The following is a 22,616-nucleotide window of genomic DNA, read 5'->3' on the forward strand; positions in this document are numbered from 1 at the left end:
CAGAAGAAAAGGTTTACTGCCTCCATCTTTAGAGGTAGCTACTTTGGCTAGCTTGCGAGCTAATGCAGCATTGATCACACCTGTAAAACCTCGAGAATAACGCAGGTGTGGATTTGTTTGAAGGTTTCGTCCTAAGTTGTAATGAGATGTGCGTCCTTTGGCACGTTGACCACCACTGCTATTTTCTCCTGAGACCTTTCACACTTGAGTTTCATCCACTGAAGTTAGCGTTGGACCTTCATGCCGAGTCAACAGCACAACTGAACAGTATAAATGAATGAAATCTGAAAATAGAAGAAATGTTTTTGGTGAACAAACATTGGTTGATAGACGTGTTGGGCTCGCGTCCTGCGGCGTCTGTGGGGTGACATTAAAGAAGTGTCCCCGATCCGGTGGACTGTAATGCTCCGTAGACCTCAGGTTATCCTCACATGGCTCATTTTCTGGTCTCCCACTCATGGCCTCTCACAGTATGTGGCTTCATAGGCGAGGAATCAGAGGCAGGCGCTGAACACTGTTGTTCATTCGAGAACGACCTGCGATCTGTGAGCGTTTTTCCATTTCCTGGCGTTCTGGCAGAAAGTTCTCTGATGGTAACGCTGAAAAAGACAAGTGGATGTAAATCAAGACTGGTCTAAAAATACATTCACGCAGTATACTGTCTTGGCAACTGCTGTGAGGGATTCATGATCACTGGTACTGTTTAGTGCTGAGGGAATAAAATCCAAAATATTGAGTTTTCACAGAGCGAGCAATTAAATGAATCTTTTTCCTTTTAAATCCATTTTTTCTCTTTTTAAGCGACTTCACGTGCGCACAATTAGTTGAATTGTCTTGTTTTGTTCCAGCCCAGCTTTCTGTTGTGTGCTTTGCTGTCAGTTGGTGCTTTTTTTTTGTCACAAAAGGTCCGAAATGATTGAACTCAACACACAGAAGCTTTAAAGTTGGGAGATTTCTCTCCTAACAACCAGTGAGGGGATGTAAATAAGTGCTCAAGCGCTGAAATTCAGTGCAATTTTGACATACTTGCACCATTTTAAGCTACTTTATGTTACTCCACTATATTTATTATGTGTACATATATACACACATGTCATAAATGTACCATATATTCTGTACTCCATTATATTTCAGAGGGAAATCTGTAATATTTATTTAACAGTTAGAGTCATTGGTTACCTTTACATGAGAAAAACAATGATGTGCTTATATGATGGGATGCTGTTGTACTATTACTCTACCCAGTAGTTTATAAAACATGTAAGCTGGCTAACATGTTAAAATACTCTTATAGCACAGAAGGAGCCACTCTGCATCATGGGTACTTGTACTCTTGGTACTTTTAGGTGTACTACGCAGGAGTAGTTGGCAGGGACAGTTTTTGGCACTGTGTCCGTCATTTTCGTCGCTTCCTGTTTCATGCGTGCTGCTCACAGTCTGGCACCTGCTTGTTACCTTTTTATTAAGTCCTGACCTCACCTGCGTGCTGTTATTGGCGGGGGGATACACACCCACCGGCCAAGGGCTGCAGCCCAGGGACACACACACACACACGAACACACACACGAACACAGCAACATAAGAAAGTACAGGCGGAGGTCTGCAGGGTCTGCAGATAAATGCACCTCCACACACTCATAGTGGGTCCTCAGTGATGATTGAGAGGGATTACGTCTGTATGAATCTTTTATTTTCAGGGAAATCCTGCAGAGTATAAAGCACATTTGCTTATTATTTACTGCACTTTCTGAATTTAGATTTTTCCTCCAGCACTGCTGACTGTCGCGTACACATACTGACTGAAACTTTCCTTTTACGGAATAAAAACCGGATGCAAAAGAGCGCGGCAGCTATTCAGGGAATGACGTGTTTCTGTGGAGACGTGCATCTTCTACAACTCCAATATTTAACATTTCGTCAAATTATCATCCTCGACGTTCGCCGCCTGCTCAAACCGACTGAGCTGAAAATGGATTTGCGAGCTTCCAGACTCAAATCCTGAACTGAGGAGTGAACTCTCCAAAAGATAGAATGATAGAGAGACAGATAGAGAGAGAGAGAGAAAGAGAGAGAGAGAGAGAGAGAGAGACCTGTGTGTTTCTTTTCTCAGTCTCAATGTTTTATTGAAGGGAGAGTCTAACTAGGTCAGCCTGTTTGAACCAAGCTCGTTCTCTCTCTCTCTCTCTCTCTCTCTCTCTCTCTCTCTCTCTCTCTCTCTCTCTGTCCTCAGTTCACTCCGCTGTCAGAGCAGAGAGACGAAGAAGAAGAAGACATCATGGACGGAAGGACGTGGGAGTGAGAGTTGATGAGAATGGAGGGATAGAAGGACGAAAGGAAGAGGAGGTAATGAGTGGAAGGAAGGTAAGAGGAAGACCGGAGAGGGAAAGGAGGGAAGAGAGGGAAGGATGGAGGCTTCCTCGTAGGAGAAGAGGAAAGGGGAGGAGTGGATGAGTGGAAGGATGAAGGAGGAAAATGATCAAAGATGGGATTAAAAGCTGGAGGAAAATGGAGGGAGTGATGGACAGCTGTACGTCAGGAGAGACTCGAAAACATGGATCTCTGTCTGTCCTCATCGTCTGCTGACCTCTGGACTCCGTACCCTGTGAGCCCCCCCCCCCCGCATCCACAGCTATTCATTCTCATACCTCCATGGCCCCCACATCACATGAGGCCCTGTGCACTCAGTCCCCGTTTCCCCCCAGTCCCGTGCCCTTGTGTACCCCGGCGCTAGCCAAAAATAAACAAGTGAATAAATCATGAGGTCTGTGACGTAAAGGCATCGGAGGAGGAGGAGGCTGTAACCTTCCTCAAGTCAAAACAGACACAAACGTCATATCTCCATCATGTTTTCTACCTTTTTCCCCTTCAACTACGTCATCTCGTCGCACCTCCTCCGTCGCTTTGATGGCGCCTGACTGCAGTGCCATCAGCTGTTCATCTCTGAAAAAAAAAAAAAAAACTCGGCTGTGGAAACCTGAATGCTGAGAGCTTCTGAGGATATTAACATGAGGAATAATCCCTGGAAAATGTTCACTGCGGCAGCTCCGAGTGCAAAATGAGCTAATGTAGAAATCCGGTCCAAAGCTGCGGCAAAGGTTTGGTTTGCAAACATCGTGTTTGTTGCCTGGAAAGTGTCCCGACCTCGGACGAAAAATACGAATTTAACATATCTGAGGTTTGCAGAAACGTACAATGGGAGGCGCTGCATGTCGCCGCCATCCCTAAACACTATCGCCCCCTACTGACTCTACATGTGAGCGCTGTGCTGCCTGTATTTGCGACACTTGTAATATCTGATAAGATGTGACTCTGATGGAACTGTGCGTATCACACTTCCTGTTTATCTGTTGTAGCTCGGGGATCAATTGATGACACACATGCTTGACGCGCATGTAATGTAAGTCTCCTGAAGCTGTGCGGCGCTCGTGCAACAAGTCCTCTGAATTAAATGTCAAAATGTGTTGAGTGTGACCTCCAGAATGACAAAGGGAAGCATTTCCTGGTCTGAGCCCGGCAGTGAGAGCTCACGGCAGCGCAAACAGACAAAGCTCGAGCAAACGAAGGAGGCGTCTCATCAGCAAACACAGAAACATGCTGCGAATACAGACACACAACCAAACAGGCGAGTGTGTGCATGCGTTTGGTGAAGCTGCAGCGGGTTGAGCTCTCAGGGCCACCGTAGAGTCGACAGAACGTCGTCTGTTTGCACCTTCTAAAACTTTCCAAACCGCTGTGGGTGAGGTTTGTTTGGGCACAGACACATGACTGCTTCATCAAGAGCAGGAGACCTTCATCATCGTCATGGTTCTAAAAATAACCACGTGGTTCGAAGGCTCGCGGTCACGTTAAGAGAAGCCAGCGTTGACTGAGAGACAAACAGCCGCGTTTGAATCCGACATTTTGTTGGCTCATCCATCCACCTCCCCCCTCTGCAGGCTTCATGGCTGCTCCATCACCTGACTTCCTGCTTTAATTAAGAGCATTTTGTCACTTTCCCTTTCTGAAATTTCATTCTGGGGCTCGCTCTGAAGCGGCTGATGCTGGTGTTTCTCCAGGGAAGGACGGCCCTGCTGGGGAGCGAGCGAGTGTTTGCAGACTGCGCCCCGTGCTTCTCAAACCGAAGGAGCAGAGCCTGAATGTGTTCTTCGATCTGTGAGCAGCGTGGCCACCTCACAGCTGCTGCACACAGTGACTGCAGAGATGTCGGGTTTCACAACAGCAAAAAGCCCCAAAACATCGGCTTCATCTGTATTTTTATAAATGAACCTCCATCCAGGTGCTGTTCTGCCCTTTCTGAGAAGGTAGTCAGTCTGTTGGAGGATCCTCCTGATGAGCAGGAGCTAAAGCCAGCAGAGGGTTTTCACAACCTACAAGTTATTTATTAATCATCTGCTCAGCATCAGATTTAGCAAAGCTAACACCACAGCTGATAACAATAAAGTTACAGTCTAAATTAGGGTCCAACTGCTTTGTTGCACAGAGCTGAACAAAGGAAATTACACACTGATGCATTTCGACGCCTATAGAGACTCGCGTGTGTCTGTGTGCCTGTGCGTGTGTGCGCGCGCGCGTGTGCGTGCGTGCGTGAGAGATCTGGTCTGCGGGCTGGAAAATCAAAACAACACCCAGAGACTGACTGCAGGGCTGCCACACACACACACACACACACACACACACACACACACACACACACACACACACACACACACAGTCTACATGCTCTGAATTAATTCAGGGAGAGAGAGAGAGAGAGGGATGGGTGGTAGAGAGAGGCAGGGAAGGCATTGGCATCCTTGGAGAGGCTGCATGTGAGCGCCCCCGCTCGCTCTCTGTCGGGCGCGACGCCGGGTTTGCGTGCACGTCCCCGAGAAATAAAGAGAAAAGAGGAAAAAGGAAGGAAGGAAAGAGAGAGAGAGAGAGAGAGAGAGAGAGAGAGAGAGAGAGGTAAACCCACCGTCTTCTTCCTCTTCTACTGCTGCAGTGTCTGATTCTCCCTCCACCATCTTCATCATCACCACCATCATCATCCTCGCCTCCCTCCTGTCTGTGTGTCTGGGTCTCCCCCCTCCTCCTCTTCCTCCTCCCCCCTCCCTCCTCCCTCCCCTCCTCCTCTCAGCCGCTCTCAGCCAGTGAAGGCACGGCCAGATATCATGGCGACAAAAGAGAGAGAGAGAGAGAGAAAGAGGGGGGGATAGAGAGACCTTGACAAAGACCGAGAGAGGGAGAGAGAGAGAAAGAGAGAGAGAGAGGAGAGAGAGAGAGACAGAGTGAAGGAGGCTGCAGACTTTCCGACCGGAGAGGAAGAGGAGAGGAGGAAGAAGAGATAGAGGAGTCTCCATCTTCGCCATTCCAGTATGTTTTCCTTCTTTCTTTCTTTCTTTCTTTCTCTCTCTCTGTAATGTTGCTGTGATGCTCTGCGTGGCTCTGTGTGTCCCTCCTCAGCTCCGGTCACCTCTGTGCTTCCTGTGGCGTGTCAGTCATGCCTGTGTTGTTTCGGAGCTCAGTTCGGGTGACGCTCTCGGGCTCTGACAGCGGCTCTCTGCCGCTCTGTGCGCTCCTCTGCAGGGACGCTGGCTGCAGCTCAGCCTCTGTGATGCTCCTGTAGCACTCCTATAGTCTGTCAGTCATGCTTCTGTTGTTTCAAGGCTGGCTTCTGCTGGCTGTCTCCTGCGATATTTTTTGCTATATTGTCTCATTATGCAGGGTTTCTACGCTGCTGTGGTGACTTTACACTCTCATGTTTTATGATTAGTTGAATATTCTCAGCTTTCCTACACTGACCTGTAGTGTCTGTGCTGCTCGGTCCGTAGTGACCTTATGGCACCTTTTCATTATGTTTGTGCTCATGTTTCATCTCCATACTCATATATCATTTCTGTATTATTACTCTGAGGCACCCGCTGCTCTATAATATCCTATAATATCCATGTAATATTTCCGTAATGTTCCTACAGGGTGCTGTGAAGCCTGTATTGTTATGTATAGTGGCTATAGGATAGACCTTAATAGGATATGATAATCCAGGCTGGGGCCATTGTGTGCAATATTTTGTATTCCTGCAGGGTGTCAGAGAGCGTCGGTGTTCCCATAATATTGCTATTATGATTCCACAGTGAGCTAAAGTGTGTCTGTGCTACTAATTAGTGGGACTGCAGTGACCTTATGGCACCTTTTTTATTAAGTTCATCACCACAAAAAATATTATATGCATTTAGCATCAACATCAGCGTCTTTGTCATACTATCATTAACATATTTCATTGATTTGCTTGAATCTTTGCAGCAAACTACTGACTCCTGTGGTGAAATATGGGTAAATTAACAGACGTTTACGTTGAAGTAACATGGACTAAAGCAGCAGAACTGAAATAGATAAATAACAATAAGTTAACGCTGCTTCAGGTGGAGGAACTGTGACTGACAGGACGGACAGGAGCTCAGAGCATCCAACATAAAATAATAATTAAATACAAGCAGCAGGACAGCTGCTAAAACCCACCCTGCAGCAGTACATCCAATAATTACGTCAAGCGACGGCGTGACGAGAGACAGCGTCCAACCCAGTCATCAGTGGCACATTGAGGTGATCTGGGGTGAGGTGTCTTTCACGACAGGGTCCTGTAGGTTATAATACACTGTCTATAGTAGTCTATAGTAACATATTCTTATTATTCATGAGGGATCAGAGTGTCAAACTTCAGTTTCCTAATATAAAAGTTGAACTGCTGCAGTAGTAAACTGCTTCCTTTAAGCCCAGAGTAATGGAGACAGATAGAGAGCGATGGCCGGCTGCAGGGTGACAGCCTGCAGAATGAAAAGATCATTTATTTAACAGGAAGCTAAATTTCTGCTTACCGACGTCCAAACTACATCATGGCTGTTATATTGTTCAGGCTGGAGGTCATGTCCTCGCTTCTGTTGACTGGTGTTTCTTTATTTTCATTTTGTTTGCATACCGAAGCGTCACTGCCAGCAGCGTCCACACACTGGGACGTGTCCAAATGAGGTCCAACTGAAGCCAAAGCAGATCCAGGAGAAGTGCCACCACACTCCACCAGAATGATAAATATGCATTTTCTAATAGTGACTCACACCCACATTTGAACATTATTTGATCAAATCTGCACTTTCCTCAGCTCTACAGGGCGTTTTAGCATCTTTCAGCTCATCGTTTTGGTCTTTTTTACTGTTGTTGTTGTTGGCTGCGTCGCTCTCGGCTGATGAACCCACCGTTCGCTGCCTGCGCAGCACCGAAACGTTAGCAGCTACCTGGTGAACACAGTGAGCCAGATTTCTTTCCCTCAGGCGACGGTGGAGACCAAACAGGAGCTAAAAGGAGAGCAAATATTGGATTGTTCAGCTGGTTCTGCAGCATAAAAGTGGCCAATTAATTCAGTTTGAGTGATTTTCTGTTGTTCATCTCAGACTTAAATATTAGCCAAGCTGCATCAGTCCAGCATCAGTCAGCCTGTTAGCTATTAGTCACAGAGTCCAGTTTGTCACCAGTTATTTGCTTATTTAGCTTGTTAGTAGTTCAGTCAGTTAGACAGTATGTGCCTCTGCGTTCAGAATGCATCATCATCATCATCTTCATCACTCTGGGGGCACAAGAATATTGGCTGAGTGACCTCTGACCTTTGCCGAGCTCTGGGTTGGTTTGGAGCGAGTGGTTCCTGGTTGGGTTGGAGCTGATGTGTGGCTCTATGTGGCTCCAGCAGATGCTTGTTTTGCTGTGTAAACACTGAGATCAGGTGACCTCAGCTGAAAAGTAATGAAAGAAAATACCTCCTTTATTTCCTGTCTGCTCTCTGCAGAGTGGGAGGCAGACCGGGGCGGTGATCGCTCATAACGAGAGGAGAGGATAACGCTTCCTCCTCTGTGCGGCCGAGCACCACCTGTGTGTGACGGAGCATGTTAAACGTCGTACAGACTGCTGGTCACACCTGTAGGTCTGCTCGCATCACGTCTCAGTACAGACCGGCAGCACACCTGGTGCGGCTGCGTGTCAGGGAATGAAAGTTCAGTCTCTTTGCGGCCCGCGTGTCGCCGTATTATCGCAGTCTCGGCTGTCATTCCTATCTGTCCTGATTACCTTTTACTCACCAGCTTAATTAGCAACACCTGTGGTTACAGCGACGTCACTGAACGCAGCTTCACAACGACGTCCGGGGACCCGTTTCCCCAAATTTGCAATATTGAAAGCTGAAATTTGCATGAGATGATTTCCTCTCGCTCAATTTGGCACATTACACAAATTAAAAGCAGGGTTACACTTGTGACCCGTGCATGAGCAGAAGAGCTTTGTACGACTTACGACGAATCGGCTCAGGCTAAACTCTCTCACACGGCAGCTTCACATGAACGCCATCCCTGCTAATCTAGCTCCACTAGCTTAACAAACAGCCACAAATTAGCAACTAATGAACAGCTTTTTCATGCATGAGAAAAAAACTCCAGTGATAATTCCAATAAAGTTTATTCAAAGAGAGACAGACGAGTCTGAGTGGAGCCCGGGGAGGCTGGGAGATGCAGACGGCCTGGTGTCTGCTCTGCAGTGAAGGTCACTTTAAATCACAGCACCGTCTCATCAAGCTACAGTTTGAGCCACAACATGTAAATCACGACTCCGGCTGCATTAAAACAAGCTCACAGCGGTTTCCAACAGCAGCCACGAGGGAAATCCCACCGTGGAAACGTTCAAACTGCACATTTCTGACGTTTCAGAAATCCCTCTGATCATCTGTGAGCCAGATCGCCGATCGCTCAGGCAATTAATCAGGAAGCGTGACCTCGAGCAGCAGCCGATCTGGCAGAAACTCGGCCTGATTCTAAAATTAGTCCGGAGCCACCGATTCAGGGCTGGAACCTGCCGGCGTCTGCCCGGCATTACGCAAACGTTACCCAGTCCAACACTGCAAGAAAAGTAACTCCGGCTCAGGAGACGCTGACATGAGACTGACACAGAAAATCAGCGTCACGCTCGTCTGAGAGGACTCGAGCAGGCCGAGTTCCTCCATGATGGAGGTTCAGCTGGTGACTGTCGAGTCTGTGATGAAACTGTCAAGTCAAACGACGGAGACCTCGTCTGAACTACCTGTCTGTCTGTCTGTCTGTCTGTGCTTTATTAAATCTGAGCTGCTGCCAAGACACCCATCAATCTGATTAACTCATTCTGATCAATGGAGGTCAGCACGCACGCACGCACGCACGCACGCACGCACGCACGCACGCACGCACGCACGCACGCACGCACGCACGCACGCACGCAGCAGCAGCAGCAGCAGTAGAAGGCATTATCCACTTTCTATTCTGGAGCCCTGAATGACTCATTGTATAAAATCCACACACACACACTCTGTGCAACACATTTACACACACGCAGCTAACGACACACACATACACACACACATTTTTAATGATTCATCGTGGGTAGATCCTGTTTTTCGTGAAGTGTGCGCGTGTGGAAAATCATTCATGTGAACGGCGGACCGACAGCGGTGGAATCCAATTTGAAGCCATTAATTCAGAACTTCTTTTTTTTTTTTTTAAATTTGCTCCATCTGCTGTGACCTCTGACCTCTGACCGCCTGGTGGTCAGCGACCCTTAACGTCTCTCATCTCTGTGCTGAACTTTCTCCTGTCGTGACTGTCTGGGAAAAAAAAAAGAAAGAAAATATCAAGACAGATATCTCCCTTTGTCCGAGTTTCTTGCCAGAATCACCTCCAATTTGGCTGTTTTCTCACACACACACACACACACACACACACACACACACACACACACACACACACACACACACACACACACACACTAATTCAAGCAGCAGTAACGATTGAGGATCTCTGTTGCCACTGATGACCTGCCTCATCTGCTTGTTACAGATCATTAAAGCTTCACTCACTGACCACATCCTCCGCCTGACCTGCCAATCACAGAGCCCCGCCCCCCCCCCCTCGCTCTGCCCTGACAGAGGTGACTGATGGGGGAGGGAGGGGCCACGTCCACACTGTGAAAACTGTCACTTTGATTGAGACCCGGCATGTAAACCAGTGTTTAAATCACACTTTAATCTGAAAGGAATGCACAGCGTAATTTACGTTCCCTCGCTGCAGTGCAGTAAGCTGCAGAGCTGAGGTGAATTACTGTAGCCGGCAAGCTAACCGCTAACACAGTAGCCAGCCGAGAGCGTGCAGTCAGTCAGTCAGTCACAGTAGCTTCCCAAACTCCCTCCTGGCACTTTGTTCTCAGGATTGTACATCATGCATTATACAAGTATGCACGCACACACAGGAGTTTACACATTGCACCAAATGTACTCGCATAGAAAAAAAGACATCACACAGCTCAGCGAGGACAAAAAAGACAACAAATAAAGACTGAATAATAAGCAGAGCTAAAATATAAAATAAACAGTGTATACAGTGAAATTTACAATGAGCAGGGATTTGCATGGAAATCAGTGTGACAACAATTTATCATTTTATATCAATAATATCAACTACAACCAATTTATTTAGTTATCTCCACTCCTCCTTCATTATCACCTATTGATTATTTATTTTTTCCATGCATGTATTCATGCACTAAATTGCCCAGTAACTGTAACTAAATGTAACTAAACACAGTAACTGCATGATGTTTATTATTTTTGGAATTATTGTGACGATTATTTCTTCTCTGTTTGTTTTGCAAAGTTCTGTACTTCACCCTGTTTTTCCTATTTATTCACATCAGCTTTGTAGCCCTAAAGTTATAAAGATAACGATGACATCATGCAGGTTGTGAAAGATGGACAGCTTCGACTGGTTGGATTGGAGTCTCTGTTTAATCCCTGAATGTGACACAGAGACCTTCTGAAGCGATAAAACCGTTGTGTTGTTGCGCACCAACATCTGTGCAGATCGACTTCCTCTGCATGTTCTGGAGGTTTCTTTGGAGAGACACTGCAGCAGGGAGGCTCCAGTATGTTGATGCCATTTGGTGCATTGTGTCAAACAGCTGAAAGACAATCAGGAGTATCGTCCTCGTCCACTGTACGAGTGAGCGTAAGACACTGAGAGCGAGTGAGCGCTGTCAGACGTGCATGAAACAATATGCAATTTCAAACTGAAGCCCTCCAAACAAAGTCCTCCATGCTGGTGTCACCAGCTTCCTGCAGGCCTCCTCCTCCAGACATGCACCTGATCATCAAAGAAATCAAACTCACATTACTGGAGAAAACTCAGTTAATAGAGAAGCACATAATGACTCGTTCTCACCGTCGTCAGCTGATATTTGCAGAGCATGTGAAGACACTGACTTCAGTTATAATAAACTGCTTTGATGACTCACAGATTGTTAACAGGAGTCACTTTGGGGCTCGGCAGGCTTGTTTCGCATCCTGAGAACTTCAACCAGGTGACTTTCTTTGGTTGTCTGACAACAGAAACAGCTGGATTTGGTCATCACGAAAAAGTAAAATTCAATGCGTAACTGACACAACCGCCTGCGGACATTTAATATTGCGACTGTGTGCAGATACTCGCAGTCGATGAGTTCCTGCCATGAGGTAAATATCCTCTGACAGAAGATAGACTGAGGGCTGAAGAGGACTTTATCTCTTCTGAAGTGCTGACATGACACCACAGACCTGGTCATCAAGCTGGGGGGAGAAGGCCGGCGGTGCGTTTTGTCCAGGCGTAAAAATCTGCAGCGTGGCCCCTTCACATGCCCGCATTTACAGAGTTTACAGGGTGAACATGAAGTGTACCCGGGTTCATTACGGCCAGCGAACCCTGCAGGGGAATCAGGCGAGTTCATGTGTGGAGTGGGCACAAGCATCCATCCGTTATGAGAAATGAAAACGCAGAAATCTCAAAAAATGGTAAAAATATCAGGAAAAATGAAAGATTTAATTTTTTTATTCAGGGTTCCCACCTCAAGATAAAAACAGGAAAACACAAAGTCATTTTCCATTTTTTTTAAGTCCACAAACAAACAAAGTCTTGATTCATTTTTTTTCCATTTTCCACATTAAACAGACAATGAATACATGGACCACAGAGCTTTAAAAACCAACAAACACAAAAAAAGACTCCAGGGAGCTGCTTATAAAAGGCGGTATCCAAAAGAAAGAAGGAAAAAACATCGAGTGCAGGAATGTAATTTACTATGCTAATGCAGAATTCCCATATGCTTTCATTGTTATTTATCATGCAGCGTTCAGATGTCTGAATTCAGCCGTGATCGTATCTGCAAATCACAGTCAGCTGCTGCCGCTCAGGCTCTCTCTGTGATTGGTCAGAGGTTAATTGATGCGGCTAATCACCCGATCACTCCAGTCTCCATGGAAACCAGGAGTAGGGCTGATGTACAGGAGGGAGTCGGGGCCATCGCACCAGGCTTAGCTGCTGATTTTTTTCCTTTTTTTTGTGTTTACAACAACTGTACAAACTGTACTGCACAGTGAAACGCACTGAAGGACCGACTAACATGCTGCCTGCGATCCAGTATTAATACTCATTTACAGCAGTAGAAGTAGAAGTGCCAGTGTAAAAATACTTGATTACTGTACAAGTAACAATCCTGAATTCACATTATACTTAAGTAAAGGTACAGAGTATTATCAGCAAGATTTACTGGAGCAATCAAAAATAAGTGCTCATTATGCAGAAGCCCTCCTTTCATAGAGTGATGTTATACATTATTTGATTTTTATTATTGATTTGATTTAATGTCGCTGGCTGAGCTCATTTGAACGACTATATGTGTGTGTGTACTCAGTAGTTTTATCTGTAACAGTACACTGTTTTGTATTAACTAATTTCATCTATGTAAGATATTCATCTGCAAAGTAGCTGTCCAATAAATTTAGTGGAGTACAAAGTGTAAAATTATATGAAATGTACAAGCACTTTACTTCAGTCAGTACAGTGAATGAATGTACTCTGTCTTTACTGGCCTCAGTCCATGAATTCAGCGTATTATGTTGTTAATATGACCTCAGCTGAGTTCAGACAAGGAAGGTTTTCCTCTCAGGCAGCAAATATTCATACCCAGGTTCTCCACTGTGATGGTGGAGAATGTGTCAAGTTGTTGTGTCAAGAGTTTGTCATTTAGACCCAGGTGAGCATTTTATGACATGAGCACCGTAACGTCAGGACAACTCCGTTTGTCCAAAACTCATGCAAACGACCCCTCTGATCTCCTGCCGCCACGGTTAGTGTTTGTTTAGGTTCAGGTCGACTTGATCAGTGGTTTTATGGCACTAAAGTTATGCTACTCGGGTTTAATTCACATGGCGACAGGAGGTCCCTGCAGGGTTAATTTAACCGGTTTAAGCATCCTGTCTCATGAGGCTCGTCTTAATGAGGAACAGGAAATATCCAGAAAAAGCAGCCGGTGAAATTTGCTGCATTTGCTGGAAACACACAGAAAACGAGCAGTGCTTTGAGCTAAATGCTAACATGCTCACGATGACGATGCTAACATGCTGATGTGCAGCAGGTAAAATATTTGCTATGTTCACCGTCAATGTTTAGCGTGTTGGCAAGCTAACACTTCCTAATTAAACAAAAAAATTAAACACAAGAAAACCAAATCTGATGACCTGTGGGTGCCACTAAATGAAAGTCAGGGGCTCATTAGGCTTTTTCCTCTGGGGACCACTCATGTTTTACAGTATCCCATCCAGAGATATTTGAATTTGGACCAAAGCAGTGGACCCAGCCAATCAACATCGCCACCGGTGGCGTGGCTAAAAGCGTAGGCGTTTTGACTTTTTCTGCACATTTCATTTCCTGTTGATGGTCAGAACAGCACGAAGTCTCCCTCGTTGTCCAGACAGACGGACAGACGAGGAGACAGACACGAGGCAGCGCTGCGCCGCTCTCTCTGCTCACTGGTGCTGTTTGGTTTGTGCACTGCAGCGTCACATCACACACCAGGTGTTTCTGTTTGTTGGGTTTGATAAAAGTGCTCTGCTGTAATAAAACACTGAGCTGCTGTCGAGCTGCGTCGCAAACACACGCCTCACCTGGCTGCTGTGTGGGAGTGTGTGTGTGTGTGTGCGTGCGTGCTTTGTTTGGGCTCACAAACATTTGCCTCAGTGTGTGTGTGTGTGTGTGTTTGTCTGTGTGTTGCAGACTCTTCAGGCCTGAAACGTTTTTAGGCAGCTGTGACATACGACTAACAAGCATGTTTGAAGCATGCAGTCGAGTCCTCGGGTTGTTGTTGGATTCTCGAACGTGACGTAAATTTTCCATAAAATTAGTTTTTCTTAATTGGCTGAGAATTACGTTATAGACTCACTCGCTGTGGGTGGATGTAAAAAAAGCTGCCGTTACTGTGGTGGCATCTCACGTGTACTGTAAACCTGTGCAAGTACACATAATTTAATAATTTTTGAAGCATTTTTGTGCAGCTTCTGCTAAGAAATGTGTCCAGGAGATCCAGAGGTCTGGATGCAAAATGCTTTTTACCAACAAAAGCTTCAACAATTCTGCATTATTTAGGCCATTTTTGGTCAAATATTTAGTCAAATCACCAAAACCATCTTAACGAGCTGCTCCAACAGTTAACAGGAAGCGAAATCCACAAATCTCAGCTCCATGAAGTCATTTTGTTCAAACTTCTCTGAGCTGCTTTGTCTAAAACTACAGGCTCAGTTAACATCAAGCTTCCAGGCTACAAATGAGAATTTCACTTTTCTGTTCCAGATTTTCATCAAACAGTGTAATCTGATTAAAATGCATGGCATCGTGGATCGATGGGTTGATCATCAGAAGGTGTGAAAAGTCATGGAAATGCACGTTTCTGCTTGGCTGCCACGTCTGTTTTCAGGCACCCACAGACACACAGTCGATGTGATCAAAAGATATTTAAGCACCACGTTAAAATGCAGCTAACTGTAGCAACAGCACTGCAGCTCTCAGCTCTGTTAGCAGTGAAATTTAAGTAATCACTGACGACAAACACCCTCAAACATGGAGGAACATTCAGGCACAGGCTCTCTTTGTTCCTTCGGCGATCGACCACACGTGATGAAGCTCTCTGAGAGGCTGGAAATAATTCCCTCGGTGGAGGAAACCCTGGCTTGGTTGTTATTTGCTGTACACTTTGTCTCTCCCAGACACATTATGTGGTTATTAAATGATCAGTTAGAGCAATAAGGAAAAAGAAATGAGTCATCAGTGTGAGGTCTGGTGTTGGTTTTGACCTACAGGGGGCGCTGTAGCCCCCACACGTTTGTGGCCCAGAATCGTTTCTATATTTCTGTGGCGGTTGAACCTACATGTCTACATGTCTGTGTGTGTCTGTGTGATGGTATAAGTACTGTACGTGTGCGTGTGTGCGTGTGTGTGTGCGTGCGCACTGATGTGTGTGTGTCTCAGTATAGAGCTCTGCATCATATTGTACCAGACAGCCAGGGAGTCGGGCTGAATACTAAACAGCTGGAAGCTCCTCTTCACACAGCGCCAACCCAGCCATATAGGACACTGTGACACACACACACACACACACACACACGAACACACACAAATACACACACACACACACACACACACACACACACACACACACACACACACACACACACACACACACACACACACACTAACTACTCAAGCATGTTTTTTTTATTTTTTGCTTCAATAACTCAGGTTCGGCCTCCATCGCACCAAAATAAATTAAAGAATTTCTGCAAAACACTCGAGCAGCATAAGATTTTAACCTTACTATTCATTACTCTTACACTCAGTAATATTGTTCATTTTTACACACAAAGTGAGGACCCTCACTGACAGGGGACATTCCTCAGCCCTGAAACCCAGTTCAACCCTTTGAAGAAATAAGAAAGGACCTCTGCAAATGGTTTCCCAAAAATGTCCTCCCATTTCTAAAAGCTCCACACTTCCCAATATTATCCAGACTTTCCCATCACCAAAATATCCTCACTTTCCAAAGTAGCATTGCTCTCTCATAATTTCTGTATATTTTTCTCTTGTCATCAAGACACAAAAGATTCTGACCCACCAAAAAATGTCTTCACTCTCCAAAAAATGTCCTCACTTTACAAAAATAGCACGACTTTCCAAAATGTCTACACAATTCCAGTCCTCACTTTCCATAAATGTCCTTCCTCTCAAGGCCTAGAACTGAAATTGGTCCTCACAAAGACGGAAGTACAAGAAGTCACAGACTGACACATGCAGAGGCAGAACAAGGACGCAGCCTATGGAAACGCACGTTCATGAAGACACACATACACAGCAGTGAGGTTAGTGCACGCACACATGTGCGCACAGGAACATACATGGACACGCTGCAGCACACATGCTCACACACCCATTAAGTGTGCAGCCCACTCACTCGTATAGTTTCCAGGGAGGTGGAGGATTTGTTTTTCAGCTGAGCTCTTCACGGCTGAGGCAGGGAAGACTGTGTTTGATGTAGGGTGCGTTGGAGCGCGCTCAGTGGAGTGGCGGCCTCAGATGCACCCGGCTTCGGTGTGCTGTGGCACCATAATGGGAGTAGGCTGAGAGTTCAGGCGAGGCTGTCCAGAATTTACATTTATATTAACGCTGCAAACCCTCTGAGCTGCACTGCAGCTGAGGAGACTGAAGCACGCAGAGCGCCTCAAACTGTTGTCTCAGTGTTGTCTTGCGCTCTTTTATGTTGCTGTTTGCATTGATATAATCCCAGCGAGATCTCATGTTTGGCTCTAATAATCACAGCCCCAAAATATGAAAACTTTGATAAAAATGCAGTCGTTCTGTTTGGATTGTACTTGTGTTGTATTAGTATTGCAGTGATATTAGAGATGCAGTGATGACTAAAAATTATGCTGATTAGTAAGTGTCAGAAATCTCAATTTGCTGCTAACTTTAGAGAAATCTACTAAGTGCCTGTTATAAGTGTTAAGGCAGATCCTTCGAAATTCAGTCATTTATAGCTGTGAGGATTCGTCTGCAGAGCTCATTTAAACTGGTACAAGCTGCAAAGTGGAGTTCTGGCTATTTTAAGAAAATCCTTAATGTTCCTGAGCATTGAAACTCCAGGATAGTCTAACAATAGATTTCTGCAAGGATCTCAGCTTTGTTTCTGAGAGATCATGTTTGGTGCGGCGAATGGCTTCATCACTGCAGTTGGGATCAAAACACTTTGTCCCATCAGCGATGCTGTGATTGGATGTTTCTGCGGGAAGAAAAGTTTACCTGACAGCATTTCATCCACTGAGGCAATTCAAAGCACTTTACATACTGCGTTCCAAACATTACAACAGCATTAAACATTAAAATGCAAATTAAAACATGCAAAAGAAATGAAATGAATAAAAACAGATAAAGATTAAGGTAACATGGATTTAAAGGTAGCCAAAACAGGGCAGGTGTTCCCGGTCTCTGGTGTTCAGTAGCAAAATGCAGAATAAGTTATTCGTCTTATGTAAAGCTCCAGTTGCAAGTCACTAACATTGTTTATGAGAAAATGATTTTACTTTCAGAAACCTGGATGTCCAAAGTCAGTCCCCCCACCGTTCAGCTCCATTAATACGATTGTTCATACTAAAACTTACATTTTTTGTTGGAGTGCTGCAGCATCACAGATTCCTAAAATGAAATTCAGTCCACAGGCTGAGGTGTTCGGATGAGTGATTGTCCTAATGTCTGACTGTAGTTGGCTTCTGCCCGGTGAGGCAGTTCTAAAAATGAAATTACTCATGATTGTGATCCGCTGTTCCCCTCTGCTCCTCTCAGAATTAAAGCACTGCCGCTCTGCCATCGTTAGTTTCAAATCTCAACTCTGGTTAAGTAAGAAGATGTCTTATCTTTGAAGCAGCTTGTCCTTTCAGGAGAAAGATAAATGCTATTGTTAGCGAGGCTCTGTCTACGTCTTGGACTGAAGCTATAGAGTCCAACCATAGAGTTGATGCATCCATGTAGCTTAAACTAGACTATCTAACAAGCACAGGCTAGCACGTTATAGCTTCCAACCAACCAGAAGCCAGGGATGACAATGGTCATTATCGGTCCTAATTTAGCATACTGCAATTAAAATCAAATGTTGCAAAATATTATTTACAGCTATTTTTCTGTTTCATGAATGGACTGCAGTTATCCATGTTGTTAGCCTTGTCTTGAGTCATTTGCAGGCTACGCTGTCGGTCACTGAAATGTTTTCAGTCATGACTTTGTGAAACACCTAATTGAATGAATTAATTAAATTTCACATTTGAAAATATCAGTAGAAATTAGGAGATGGTATTTGATTGGAGTTGTCATTAGAAAATTGTAATTATACGTTTCGCAAACACAGTTGAGTTCAGGCGCTGTGGACAGGAAGTGAGCAGGCCGTCAATCAACGTCCCGCTCAAAGAAAAGTCAAACAGCGTCTGACAGGTTTGATTCCTGCCACAGAAATGTGATGTCCTGCAGAACTGAGGTTCTCCTGTGTTTTGCTTCTGCAGATCATGACTGTGGAAGACGGCTTCTGAAACTCTGTTTGGTATAAAGACTCTTCAGCTACATGACCAGTGCCACACCAAGCCCGGACCAGGTCGGTTACACCGTCACAAGCAGCTTTTGTCAGAATAAATACGTCGCACTGTTTGTTTTGTATAACATGTTGCATTATTAAATATTCACATATAGCTGCCGTGTAGCTCAGACAAAGCTAACACTAGCTTAGCTTATGAGTGAAATAAATATGGTCAACATGTGACCTGACGCGTGATAAAATGCTTGTTAATAATGATGGAAACATATTTCATTAAAATGACAAGACCTCAAATGTCCCAATAACATCAGCTATGTTAGCATAGTCAGATATTTCCCTCTCATTCTAAATGGTATGAAGTCACACTAACTCTGAAACATAATTATTTTTTAAATATATTTATTGACAAATAATAATAACAAATGCTTATTAACAGAGGATTTGTAGTTAAGTTCCATACATTGGTCCTCTAAAGCTATTATTTTTGTCAGTTATGCTAAAGCTTGCGATGCTACGGTGACTTTTAGCTTCTCTAACCGAAGAACAAATGAAGTTTTAATGGTTTCTACCAGACTTTAAAGGTAGATAGTCACATTTTTGCTTAAAGTCAAGGAATTCACACAAATATTATGAATTGAACATGGAAGAACTGTGAAACTCAGTTTTGTTGGTGCTAGCTCTTGTCATGCTCATTGCTACCACTTTGCTAATGTGTTGCTACCTGCTGATATGTTGCTTGTTATCTTGCTATGGTTTTAAATGTAATACCGCGGGAGCTGGTGGATCGCTAAGTCGCTGCTAGGGTGTTAGCAATGGTTGCTAGTATGTTTAGCAGGGGCTGCTACTTCCTTTAAAGTCACAACATCAGTTAGCAAACACCTGCTGTTCTTGGAGGTCGCTAAATGCTAGCTAGTTGGTGTTAGCTGTTATGTGGGAATGAATATGGTTTTCAGGGTTCAGGTTGTTGCTGTTGCAGTGGATTTTCTCTGCGGTTGCTTTCTTCTTTATAACATTGTGTATGATCAAATATAACACAGCGTGTTTTCTGTCTGCCATCCAGTCTCCGTTTTGACCTTTGTTTGTTTTTGTCCTCAGATGGAGGTGAACGTGGTTAAAAAACGCCATCGCACACGATCCAAAGGAGTCAGAGGTATGAATCTGTCTGCTTTCCGTCTGCCGAGTTCAAGACCTCTGAATCACCGTCCATTAGAAACATGCTAAAAAATGCAGGCTGGCTAGCTAGCTAGCTAGCTAGTGACTGTAGCTAATCTGTCAGAAACTATTACATGTCCCAATAACCTATTTTACCCAATAATGGATAAAAATCTTTAGTTAAATGCATTAGCAAATAGCTGGGAACTGTGACATATATGAAATATATATCACATATTAAATATTTAAACAGACATACAGTGTGTGAAATGCTGCCTGGTGCAGTCAGTTTGTGTTGTACTAGATACAAATAGATGAGCACCTGACTCTGAACATCATTAAATGATAATCTGCAGCCTACATCCAGTCGATGTGTTAATTGCTGTTGGTTGGCTGCAGATCGTTGAAGTCACAACATTAATTTTTTTGTTCTGTCTCTGTCTGTAGCTGCCGTTGAAGCAGTAACACAGGAGTTATTCAGGTAGGTAAACCTCTGCTGGTCCACGCTGCAAAATACATTCATCATTGTATTGCATTATGTCAAAATTATACTGAGTTTTAATTATGAGTTACATGTCTCATAATTTCGGATTGCCATTGTCATCCGGACTCCATCGGTTGTGGAAGCTGCTCTTTACTCCTGCTGTTTAACCATTCAGTATACATGTGCTTTTGATGGAGTCACCCGGGAATGAGCCTAAGAGCTCGTCAAGAACATGAAACCTTGTTCTTGACATCACGTTAAATGGCGACGTTACACAGGCAGCTGCGGCACAGCGGGGGGGTGTTGATAAGACGTGGAGGAAGTATTCACATCCTGGAGGTTGCAATACTGCAATATGAAAAGACTCCAGGTCATGCATTGAAAATGTCAGCAGAATGTGTTCAAAGTATCAAAAGCAAATTGGCTTCCAGGGGCCATTTTTCTGCATTATGAGTATCGAGCCTAAATATCAAGACACCATTACACCACCGCTGAGTCCTGAGTGCAAGTTCAGGCCATGACGCTCTCCACAAAGACAGGAGGACAAGGACCGCCTTGATCATTAGTGATACTGATTCGGTGTATTGGCGGAGCCAAGAGGGAGCCGAAGAGGCAAAGTGAAACGCAGTCGTGGGTCATCAGCGTATCATGTTAAGTCACACGAACAGCTAACTTGACCAGTAATTCATCACATTTTGATGACTTACTACATTTTGTGTCATGACTGGAGAAACACACTCGCAGCTGCTTACAGTAAATGCTGAATATGACTGTTACCTGAGTATGTGTGTGTGTGTGTGTGTGTGTGTGTGTGTGTGTGTGTGTGTGTGTGTGTGTGTGTGTGTGTGTGTGTGCAGGAGGGGTGGTTTCTGCTTCACTTAATCTCATTTAGTAAAACTGACAAATATTGGTGTGTGCAGCAGATTATGGTTGAACCCGGTTTGATCCAGGTCAACGCTTTACTGTAAACAACATGTCCTGTCTGCGCTGTGCGAGCCCTGAGCAGAGGAGCAGAAAACCCAGCATGATTCACCCAGAATTTAAATCTGATGGGTGCTGGTGAGGGCTGTGCACCCAGGGCCAGACATGGACAGAGACGCTTTGAAGTTAGCAGCAATGGTGGAAATGACTCATACAGTGAATACTGTGAAATACCATAAGCGTGTCATGAGCAATCATTGAATATTTTTCATCAATTTTATTTTCTCCACCACAGTCGCTGACTAATCTGCAGGGATAAACATATACAAATTAATTTGTCATAGTGGCGTGGCAGATTTGGGGGAAAAAAGACATGTGGCTATGATATTAAAAGTCTTCCATGACTTGATTTTAATTGCTAAGTAAACACATCACATCTGTCAGCTCAGTGGGAATCTGATCTGCACTTTCTGCAGCATCACAGCTCTGAATTTTAATTTTGACTCCAGTTTGCCTATAAGTGATTTTTGTCCCGCCAGCTGAGGGGACTAAAGACGGCAATGCTGCAAGGCCAGAACGAAAGACTGATTAGCAGGATTCCTAATGTTTTCGGCCACCCATTGACCTCTCCTCCAGCTCCCACACTTGCCAAAACTTCGATATACTGTCATGAATTTTTTGTCTAAAGTTTGTCTCATACTTGAAAAATCCTCTTCCTGACTCCAACACAGTATTCTGTAAGTATGAGAGGAGACATCTGAAGCTGCTTCTATAGTTCTGTCTCTTTCTGGCATTGAGTCAGAGTGTTGACGTCAGCGGGTAATACTGATCTCTGCACCGACATCAAAAAAGAAAATACTGGAGGAGGAACTTCCTGAAGGAAATATTCGTTTGGAAACGAGTGAAGTTTGTCGCCACAGAGGAAAAAGTATTTTGTTGTCTTAAGAAAAGGAGGATTTTAAGCCTCAATGCAGCAGCTTGTGAAGGTCACACTGACGCGTTTTGGGAATTATATCATGATTGGAAAGCGTGTTTGACATTGTATCGGGGAGTTGAAGACTGTACACACGCACACACACACACACACACACACACACACACAAACACACACACACACACACACACACACACACACACACACACACACACACACACAGAGGGATCAATAAGTCAACACTATCAGTCTCTGCTCCCACACTGATTGATGAGCCACCTCACTGTGAACAAATTGCCTTCTCTTCCTCCTCATTCCCTTCGCTCGGTCTCCTTCTCATCACATTTTTTTCTCCCTCGTCTTCCTCGTGCTCTTCCTCTCTTTCTGCTCCATTTCAGTCCTCCTTCCTCTCCCTCCTCATTTCCCTCCTCCTTTTCTTCTTTGATACCTCCTACCTTTCTCCTCCTCTCCCCAGTCCTCCTTCTGTATTCCTTGCTGTTATCCTCTTTTTCCTCACCCTCATCCTCTTTTACCTGCTTGCCTTCCTCCTCTTTCTCCTCTTCTTCCTCCTCCTCCTCTGCCTCCCTGTACTCGTGATGTCTTTATCTTCATGCAGCTCTCGTTTTAGCCTGCAGTTACAGGGTGTATAGA

At 44.6% G+C, this 22,616-nt stretch overlaps 1 protein-coding gene across 11 annotated transcripts in view; it reads left to right on the forward strand.

The window, feature by feature from the left end:
- The first annotated feature begins 5,109 nt into the window (after window positions 1-5,109).
- Window positions 5,110-22,616, forward strand: part of myt1la (myelin transcription factor 1-like, a) — a 62,436-nt gene continuing 44,929 nt past the window's right edge. For 9 of the 11 annotated variants that reach the window (XM_070986805.1, XM_070986813.1, XM_070986809.1 and 6 more), the window contains exons 1-4: window positions 5,110-5,352; window positions 18,446-18,534; window positions 19,570-19,624; window positions 20,074-20,107. In XM_070986805.1, the coding sequence (XP_070842906.1) occupies window positions 18,505-18,534; window positions 19,570-19,624; window positions 20,074-20,107 (119 nt within the window). In that variant the 5' untranslated portion in view covers window positions 5,110-5,352; window positions 18,446-18,504. Of the gene's footprint in view, window positions 5,353-9,900; window positions 10,042-18,445; window positions 18,535-19,569; window positions 19,625-20,073; window positions 20,108-22,616 lie in introns of those variants that run through there. The other 2 variants (XM_070986806.1, XM_070986810.1) reach the window with 2 other exon arrangements.

The sequence above is a fragment of the Chaetodon trifascialis genome, chromosome 19, assembly GCF_039877785.1.
Source record: "Chaetodon trifascialis isolate fChaTrf1 chromosome 19, fChaTrf1.hap1, whole genome shotgun sequence".
NCBI lineage: Eukaryota > Metazoa > Chordata > Actinopteri > Chaetodontiformes > Chaetodontidae > Chaetodon > Chaetodon trifascialis.